The sequence below is a fragment of the Acomys minous genome (genome assembly GCF_964271855.1).
Source record: "Acomys minous genome assembly, chromosome: 4".
NCBI lineage: Eukaryota > Metazoa > Chordata > Mammalia > Rodentia > Muridae > Acomys > Acomys minous.
This window is the reverse complement of record NC_140486.1, coordinates 52,664,679-52,674,328: the sequence shown is the minus strand read 5'-3', so window position 1 is coordinate 52,674,328 and position 9,650 is coordinate 52,664,679. Positions and strand designations below refer to the sequence as shown.

Sequence of the window (9,650 nt, the reverse complement as noted above, 5' to 3'; positions counted from 1 at the left end):
CTATCACTCTCATTTTTTGGTTTGAGACTCTTATAATTTAATAAGGTTTAAAAAATAAAGCAGACTTCCCATAGACATTTGGCTCTACTTCCCAAACTTAAACTGGGTTTTGCGTGAAGAATGAACTCCTTTAAATAGCCTGGACAAGCTGGGGCATGGTGACGTTTGGGGCAGGGAGCTCGGCAGTTTGAAGCCAGCCTGCCTGGGAAAGACCTGCTTGAAAAACAAGAGAAAAGAGAGAGGAGGAAGATAAGAGAAGAGAAAAATGGAATTCAGGACTAATTAAAGAAGTGGGGTACAGAAGTAAAGAACCACCAAGCTCGGGACTTCACTCCTGTCATCCCAGGACTTAGGAGGCTGTGGCAGGAAAAATGCCACAGGCTTGAGGCCAGCCTGGGACAAACAGTGAGACACTGTGTAGAATATATATATGTATGTACATATATATAAGGAAGAAGGGAAATAATGAATAAACAAAGCAAAGAATGAGAGCTATTATTAACATAAGAAAAATATTGGGGGGGGAGTGAACATTTTTCTAATGAGAGTAGGAGAAAGGATGGTTATGTCATGGATCATCTGCTGGCCTGCCCCACGGGTAAGAAGATTATTGCTAAACTCTCTGAGTAGTCACCCAGCTCTACCAATGACCTCATATCTATTTCCTATCAAATGGAAGATGCCCCAGTCTTAATCCAGCCTATGATTCCCCAAACTGCACATATAAGTACTTTTCATACCTTCAACATTTATATACACAGAATACGATAAAAACAGGAAGCTCTTCAGCCCACAGGAATTTCCAAGGTGCCCTGCCCTGATGGTTGCCCCAGGTAGGTCTAAGGAGGTTCCAAGAAGGTGGCAACGAGGAGCTACCAAAAGGAATCTGTGTAGCAGGCTCATTTCAGTAGGAAAACAGACCAGTGGTGGCCATGGTGGTATCTACAGCCTAAGAAAACCCAGCTTCCTCCAATGCATTAGTAAGCTACAGGGGCTGCTGCAGGCTGTACTGTGCCTCAGTCGTCTGAAACCCAAATAACCTTTGTCTCAGCTGCCTTCCCCCTCCAGTTCTAATAATGATTTCTCTAGGTCCTCCCTGCTCACACTCCCTCATCCCTTGATTCTATTCGTGTCTTAAATAGTTTTTGGTTAGCCTGCTTGCTTCTCTGTTTTGTTTGGGATTCAGCCTTAGCGCTGTAATATTCGCTTCACATGCTTCAGGGCACAGTAAATGAATACTGAACAAATCAACGGTTACAAATCATGCCCAGATTTCAGGATCCCACAGTATAAAATTAAAGAGAGGAAAGATAAAGTTGGGAAACAAAATTAAAGTACGACGAACAGGAGTTCAAAATAAATACAACTTCCGAGGTAGCAGGGTTACACACAGGTAGAAGTGTAAAATGGGGTGAGCATTGTGCAACTCAAGCCAACACCTAAGGAGGTGAGGCTGTGGTGAGAGTCCTGCAAATCAAGGGGCTGGGGGAGGAAGAGAACAGTTGCACAGGCTGATATGTGTCTTGAGAGTTTGTGATATCTCTCCTGCAGCTCCCCCTACCCCGGAGTATACATGACACTCTACTCCAACTTTCCTAAACACTCTATGGGTTTAATATAACCAGTGACATGTTAAGGCATCATGTATTGGAGACAAAGATCCAAAAAATCCTAAAAAGAGTTCTGTCTCACTGGGTCTCACAGGACTCAGTTCTTTTGAACCCCAGTCTGTGTTAGCACAACTAAAAGTTGTTTTTCCTGAAGAATCACTGGTTTTGTATCTCTGTAATCAGAATTCTATAACAAGGGTTGGAAGAGGCAAGTTTGGGAAATGTTCAGAATATATTACCCTAGGATACTGTTTGAGGGCAGCCTGGGAAGATGAAAGAGGTAAGGTTAGAAAGAAAGCTCGGAGCCAACAGAAGAGTGATGAGGGAAAAATCTGTGAGTCTACCAAAAAGGTCTGAGGGGGAAAAAGGCAATACCATCAAAATGGCCTAAGACGTCACATAGTTACCAACAAAGAAGCTGGATACCACAGAAGCAAATGTGTAGGTGACGTGCTCGGGGAAGAGATGCTGCCTGAAATTCCTGAAGGAGGCTCCACACCTGCCTCTGACCTGCCTAGACATACATAGACTGTGGACACGTGTTTTAAAGGAGAAGCATGCAGACTGAGTGCATCCCCAGGGGAAGGCAAGCCAAATCTTAAGGAGAGCAACGCGTTGCTGTCTGATATTCTTGCCCCCCCCCCCCCCATCAGCAATTACTCCTGGGCCCTGCAGCAAACGAAATCTACCTAAACATTTCAAGCAGAAAAGCAATATAAATGAGGTTACCCAAAAGACCAGGCGACTACCAGTAAAGAGGTTGGTTCCCCACAGGGGAAGGCAAATGAGTGAGGACAACAAAAATCAACCATTTCCTTTCCTTTGTCCCTTGGAACTATCCCAAGTTGGTGACCACATCTGGATCTCTAGATTTCTTTCTGCCTGTGCAATGTCTAGCTGCTGATCAGAATCATGTCTGACGTCACACCAGATGAATCAGGCTTTGGCATCTTTCCACATCACCGTGAGAAGCAGTGATGGGGAGAGAGGTAGGATGCCACCTTCCAGGCATGGTACCATAACGTAAGATTAAAACTTTCAGGGGTCCAGAAAAGTCCGTCTTCACAGCCATCAGCGAAGTAGAAGCTGTCTCACTCCCCTGCTACAACGGCAGTCTTTTATCCCTAGAGCTAACGCCAGAGAGCTGGGTCCAGCTGCACTGGTCCAGCTGTTGAAAAGTTCATCTGGGAAAAGTTCATCTCTGACTCCAATCTGTTCTTTTCCAGAATCATTTACCAGTCCCCGTGTTCCTTCTCTTGCTCAGCGTGGCCTGTGACATTTGAAGGGACTCACGTGGAGCACCCAACCTCATCGCTCTGAGCGATGACTCCTAGGAACTTCCCAAGGACCAGATTGATGCAGGCTCTGACACGCAAGAGAAGGGGGAGTGAGTGACTGGGTGTCAGGAGGGCCTGGGGCAGCCGGCTGAGCTCCAGCAGAGTAGGGGTTCATGTCAACAGCTGGGTCGATTTCTTTCGCTCTTCCCTCCCTGTTCGCAGTTCTGGCGCTGCTCCAATCAGAAGGCTGCTAGACATCCTCTCGGGGCTCTTCCTGACTCACTCCGGCTGCTCTGGTCTTGTACTCCCTTCCCTGGATCTACAAGGGTTTGAAGTACAAATCTGAACCCGCCATCTAGCTCCTTTCTCCTTCCCTGACATTGGCGCCACCAGGACACATTCCTGAGGCCACCCAAAGTTTTCCAGGCGAATTGCCTGGGCAGAGAGCCTGAGCTGCTGCGCACAGCAGATCAGAAGCAGTTCCTTCTCCAGGCAGTGAGCATGCTGGACAGGTCTCCAGCAACCCATCACAGTCGCGGCAGATCACACTGTGCACCTTACAAGGAGACCTCACTATTCCTTATGGGGCATCGTCACTCCACAAAGGCCCAGATACTGAGTCATGAAGGCGGCTTTATGGTTAAAAAAAAAATCTTAACATGTTTAAAATTGGATAGAGGAGTCTTTAGTCCATGAACTGACACACGCCCCCTACCACCACCACCACCACCACCACCACCACCACCACCACCACCACCACCACCATGTCTTAGGTGCTCACTCAGATACTGAGTTTTTGAAGATGAGACTCATTGGACCTTTCCTCATATATTTCAATTTTTTTTCATTTTTCCTGTTCCCAGTGTTCTGGATACATTTCCCCCATATTCCAGTTTAATGCCTTCAGTAAAAGTTCTTAGCCCAAAGCTGCACTCGTTCTCCAAAATATCTCATACACAGACACTGAGCTTCTCAGTGGCCAAGAGGAGGGAAAGCACCAGTTCACACTAGACAAGGGAAATGTTCAGAGGCTGCAAGGTGAGAAACCCTCAGTACCAACCCCTTAGAGCGACCACAGGTATTGAAAGGCGTTCCCTCCCCCCAAATACAAAGAATCAGTGATAAAAATTCCCCATTAGGAGAAAAAATGCCAACATAATAGAGTACCCATCTCTGAAAGCATATCCAAGCATGCAGCACGTGTTTAGCGGGGGCCAAGCTTGAAAAGGAGAAAAGTGAGGGGAAATTCCTGATGATTTGGCTAATGTTAAAATTCCATAGATCTGGCTAGCCCTATTTCTTTTCTTCTACATCATCAATTTAGAATTCTGTAAAGAAAGAATGACATCAAAGAAAATCATTGGTCTAGAAGAAAAGTGCCCGTAGGCGTTTAGGTGTTATATATATGGAGCCAGAAAGCATTGGAGCACTGGGGAGGCTCCAACTTCAGGCAACAGCATGGGTGAGTACGGACTGTGTGTGTGGACTGGGGGTGGGGGGCGGGGAGGGCTGGTGCCTGAGCACCTTCCTTACAGGTCTAGCCTTGCAGTTCTAGAGGCTCTCCATGCTTGGGGGCAGGGGAGGGGGGGGGGTTCCATGTGAAACTGAGTTGGACCTGGGTTTCAATGGACTTATTCTAACTATATAATCTTTCCAGTTCTTTTCAGGAACATCTTCGTCTTGCAAGTGGTCCGGCTGGTGCTAACTTACAACTTTACTGACTGTGACTTCAATACGATTTTGGAAATATACCCTGCAACAGTTTTTAATGAACTGAGAGAAGATTTAAACGGTGTAAGTGAAGATACTTTTTTTGAAGTATATACACTCTCGTGGGGAAAAAATGGGAACACATATTACACAAGCCATAATTCAGTTTTCAAGGAAAGGAAAATAACTTGAAAAACCTACCCCCCCCAAAAAAAAAACTTTCTTAGACGTGGCATTAACTCCCTTGGCATATAAAAGGTGCATTGGCTTTTTACAAAGCAAGCAGAGACCGGTATCAGATTTGGATATTGGTCTACTCCTTGCTACAGAGGGGGAGTTCTTTTAAGGTAAGAACTCAGGACTGGGGGCAACTAAGACACGGAGCTGTGTTTCATAACTTCCTAGTGTTCTAGATGTTTCAGGATAGTGTTATAAGACATGGCGCGCTTTAATTTTTAAGACATACTGTAGTAACTATTGCTCTGATAATGCAGATTCCTAGGTACCTTGTGAGTGGCAGGTACAGACAGCTGTAAAGGAGATGTAGACATTCAAAGAATGTCTTTGCTGCAAGAGGGTAGTAAGCACTAGGTGAGGGGGGTTGTCTCCTCTAAGACCTAGCAAAAGCAGAAAACTAAATGTACATCACATAGGGTCAAGTCACTCTCGGTAGAAACTAAACTACTCAGAGAGCCCTGGAAGCCTGGAAGCAAAGGGCTGGGGATCTATCTCCCTCCGACTCAGATCTTTTCCCTAATTTGCTTTCTTCCAGAGCCAGTTAGACCAATTGGAGTCCTGTGACAGCTTGGTGAGTAAAATGCTCAGCAGCGCTGGCTTTCCCCGGCTGGCCTGGCGGGCATCCGGAAAGGGAGCTGGGGAAGAGCCCGGAGCATAGTAGCTAGCAGAGCTCCAAGAAGATGCTTGCTGCTGAGCGGAAAGGAGACATCTGGGCAGCCAGAGCGAGGCTCTAGTCAATCTAGGACACAGCTTCTCCAGTTTAGAAGAGAAAGCCTTTGTTTGCGGAGCAAGATTGCAGTAGGCATCTGCTTCTGCCCAGGGACGGAAGGTCAATGGGAAACCCAGAGGAAAGAAGTCGAAACACCACCTCGCCGGTCCCAGGGCATCTGCTGTCAGCACTAGCTCCTGACAACCACCTCGGAGGCTGGGCGGAGCTAGCATGGGTGGAAGCCATCCCAGTAGGCGCTCTCGGCTACACTTGCCAGGCACCTCCCTCCTACGGGTTGATCCAATTTCCCTCTCCCCGACCCAGACTCCAGGTTCCGATTCCGAACACCTTCTTTGCCCCTTCCGCCTCCCTCTCCATCCCCTCCCTGACCCTTTCCTTCAGTTTATAATTTCTGCCGTTTTCTTTGCTCCCTGAACTCTGCCGCTTGTGAGCAGACAGATTGTCTCACGAAAATCGAGCACCGTACTTTCAATCCTGGCCCTGGCTGCCCATCACTCCCCGAGAAAAAATTCGCCTTGAGTACGAAAGAGCTCCTCTCGAACTACTGCCCAAACTACACTGAAATTAAGGTAAGCTTTAGGTGCCGCCTTTGCAGTGAGTGAGTGGGGGTAAGGAGCTCTGAATAAACCAGGGGCTTTAAGTGCAGTGTTGATTTTTTGGCTTTGTTTTGTTTCTTTTTTTAAAAATTCTGATTCTATCTTTTCAGGAGCAAATGAGCCAGGTGTCAGTCAAGTAGAGTCCTACTATTTTGTTCCTCTTCGGTCTGAATTGGGGTTCTAAATCTAAGTCTTGGTTTGAAGATTTGATCAGCAGCGAGCCTCTCCCTTAGGTTAGCAGACTGTCCTCCTGGCTCCTGAAACGGTTCAAAAACCCCAGTTCCAGGGCACAGGCATGCAGAGCGCCAAAATTCCTGGGTTTAGTGCTGCCGCTTAGGATGTTGCTGTTCATTCACTGCCTAGGCACCACCTTCAGGAGCGCGCTCTGCCTGAACGTTTTCATTCTCCTCGATCCTGTTCCATTGCACTGTTTGTGTGGATGGGGTCGCAATTTCTTTTCGTAAATTATTTGTGTGTATGCAGTTAAGTCCACGAGTGCGTGGAGAATTAAGAGCAGGAAGTGCGGAGGCAGCCTGCCTGCCTTTGAGTCCCAGTCCTGTAAGTTCTAGCTGCAGCGATAAAGTTCTTAGCCTAGGGGGCTTTGGTAAAAATAAGTACGATACGATTGCATCCTATGCAGGGCTATTATGGCAAGTAAATGAGTCAGCACATGTGAAAGCATTTGGAATGGTGCCTGACACAGAATAGTGCCTCAGCATTTTATTTCCCTTGGCAAGGGAAATAAATATTTGTCTTCCTGATGACAAGCTTGAGAAAACAGACATAGCTATGAGTGTGTACGCATGCATATAGGTATATGTAGATACACGTGTAAACATGTTAGCTTGGTGGACTTGGTCTATAATTTGAATGTAAATGTAAATAAGACTGTCCTAGGGTTTCAAGACTGAACACAGAGAGTTCAGTCAGGCTGGACATAGAAGCCACCTGGGTTGAGCTTGCATGGGGATGGGGTGGGGGGTGGGGAGGGTGGGATGGGGGGAGTGAGGGGGGGGTGAGGAACTAGCACAAGGCAGCCATATGAGAAACCTGTTCGGCTCACTGCCTTCTTTGCATAACGACGCTAACAACTCTGCAGATAGACACAGTCTAATTTATCAATATAACCAGAGCCCAGGAGACAGATTTGGCTATACTTGTAGACTTTGTGTGAAAGGGGGAGAGCCTGGAGGAATTTAACTCAGTATCTTCCCAGCCCAAAGGTGAACTTGGAGGGGACTGTAAGATTACTGCTTAATAACTCGGGAAATCCTCTCCCTGGGAGGTTCAGTGTGTCATGCCTTTAGGGCAATTCATTTGAAGAACTGACCAGAATCCTCTTAACAGTAGTGGGGCAGATGTGTGAGCCAGGAAACTTTGATTTCAAAGAGCTGGGTTTGTTGAGTTCTGCCTCCCAACACATAAAAGACAATTTATGCCCTCTGGGAACTTATCTTGTCAAAGAGATCATGAAACTGTAGTTTTATTTGTTCATATAATTATGCAATAAACATCCAGTGCTCTTGATACATAATACCCTGTCCTCAGTGTTCTGGGGAAATACCCATGATGCAATAGCAGTGAGAGCCAAGTGAAATGACACCTACTCCTAAGTCCCTGAAGAGTTTCAGAAAGCTGTCTGAGCCATGAGCAGAGGCTTTAATGGAGGAGGTGGTGAGAGAGGCAGAGCATTCCTTTGGAGAAGCACATACAATCACACTATGAACACGTATTCGGGGAATGTCTTGGGAAGAGATATGATTAGAAATATAAGCGGCCACTACCAGTTGTTAAAGATAGCAGAAAACTAACACTGCCGATGCTGACAATTTGCTCCTAATCCACAGAGAAACAATACTCAGGAAATGGAGCAAGAAGTCAAAGACTGCCTGAACCAAACCTCGCAAATCCTGGGATTGTGGAACGACTTCATTCAAACGCAAAGATAGTAAACTTCTTCTCTTTCATTTTATGGTGGGGAAATGCATCTTCTTTTTAGTAGCTATGATCCTAAGGGTGTGGCATTTAAAAGAACACTAGCTTATTCTTGGGTCACAGAAGGGATTCTTAACTTACATTTGTCAACTTGCTGTTTTTTATTTAGTGTAGGTGCTTTTATGTGAGGTGAACACTACCCCTGGAGTGTCAGTGGAAATGTCTTACTGTAAATGACTAGCTTCTGAGCCAGGTTTCTCAACTGTACCTGCAGACACCTTACTCTAGGGCAAACCTAAAAATGTAGTAGGAAGAGAGTTGAAAGTAGAAAAAAAAAAAAATGGTTGAGACCAATGACAGCATCTAAACTCTGTCTAAAAGGCAAGACTGTTTCTACCTGTAATGATTCCTCTAACATTACTATACTAAAATTTGACCAAAGAAGAAAATGACAGCAAAGGAAAGTGTACACACAGTTACTCCCACAAAGAAGTGATCTGAAAGGAAACTGCTATGGATGTATTGTAAATCCAGCTTTAAAAGTGATCTAACAGACACCAGTGGAATATGTAAGCCGATCCCCAAGTGCCTCGGTACAGCTACAAGATATTATATTTAAGGTTGTATATAATGCATTCCTAACTTATTTTGTGAGCACTTTTGAAAAATACACATGCTGCTTTGTAACTATACATTTCTTAATAAAAAATAATTCTCAAACTAATTTCTTATTAATGGTGTATTTAACTCGGTTAAGGAATTTTCACACACACTTTTTCTAAGGGACACAAAGGTTGTTACATGTTTACCTCCACTCCTGTCAGCATCCCATTTTATATGCTATTAGCCCCCTCCCCCCTCCCCCCCCCACAGGAGAACAAGTCTTCATGAGCAGTTGGCCGCCATTAGACACATGATTGGAGTGCTTCATTTTCTCAAATATTTGCACTAGTTACTCCTTTCCACTGTGGATCGTCCCTTGCCTAAGAATAGATACAACAGGCAAAAGGGAGCAGTGGCTGCTAAATTCACTCCTGCACACCTGTTGTAAGACACCCTCTCTTTTACCCTCAGAACATTCTGAGCATTGGTGGGAAAGGCAACTTTGGCTCTAGAGCTCAGCCAAGTAAGGGTATATATGGAAACAGCTTGTTCCCCCCCCGCCCCCCCCCCCGCCAACTCCCCATAGAGATGTTCAATGAAATATGTTTTGAGTGTTGGAACTAAGCCATCATTAGAAAAGCCTAATGTCCCCAAACCTGTCTTACTTTCCAATGAGGAGCTAACAATAAACATCCAATGAACTACTTAAGAGGCGCTTGCTGTGGGCCAAGGTTTCTGGGCTGAAGTTTGAGTTGAAAACTTAGATACAATAAGAAGTCAGATGGGGCCGGGATGCAGAGCGGCTCGGAGTGGAGCTGAACGGGCACTTGTCAGTAGTCCTGAACGAACCGACTGGTGCTGGCCAGCTAGTTTTCTTTTACTTGGAGTAAAACCAGGTCAGGCGCACATCCAAAAGTCATCCTCTACAGTCCCTGCCCAGAGGTTTAAGCAT

General features: G+C 45.7%; 1 protein-coding gene across 2 annotated transcripts; it reads left to right on the top strand.

The window, feature by feature from the left end:
- The first annotated feature begins 4,332 nt into the window (after window positions 1–4,332).
- Window positions 4,333–8,811, top strand: TSLP (thymic stromal lymphopoietin). 2 transcript variants are annotated; one of them, XM_084779252.1, is made up of 5 exons: window positions 4,333–4,349; window positions 4,545–4,681; window positions 5,370–5,405; window positions 5,999–6,133; window positions 8,008–8,811. In XM_084779252.1, exons 1-5 carry the CDS (start codon window positions 4,346–4,348, stop codon window positions 8,107–8,109), a joined length of 414 nt encoding a protein of 137 aa, XP_084635378.1. In that variant the 5' UTR covers window positions 4,333–4,345; the 3' UTR covers window positions 8,110–8,811. The 2 variants fall into 2 exon arrangements, 1 of the variants encoding a protein (XP_084635378.1); XR_014778688.1 differs by lacking the exons at window positions 4,333–4,349; window positions 4,545–4,681; window positions 5,370–5,405 and adding an exon at window positions 5,762–5,874.
- Window positions 8,812–9,650: the final 839 nt, after the last annotated feature.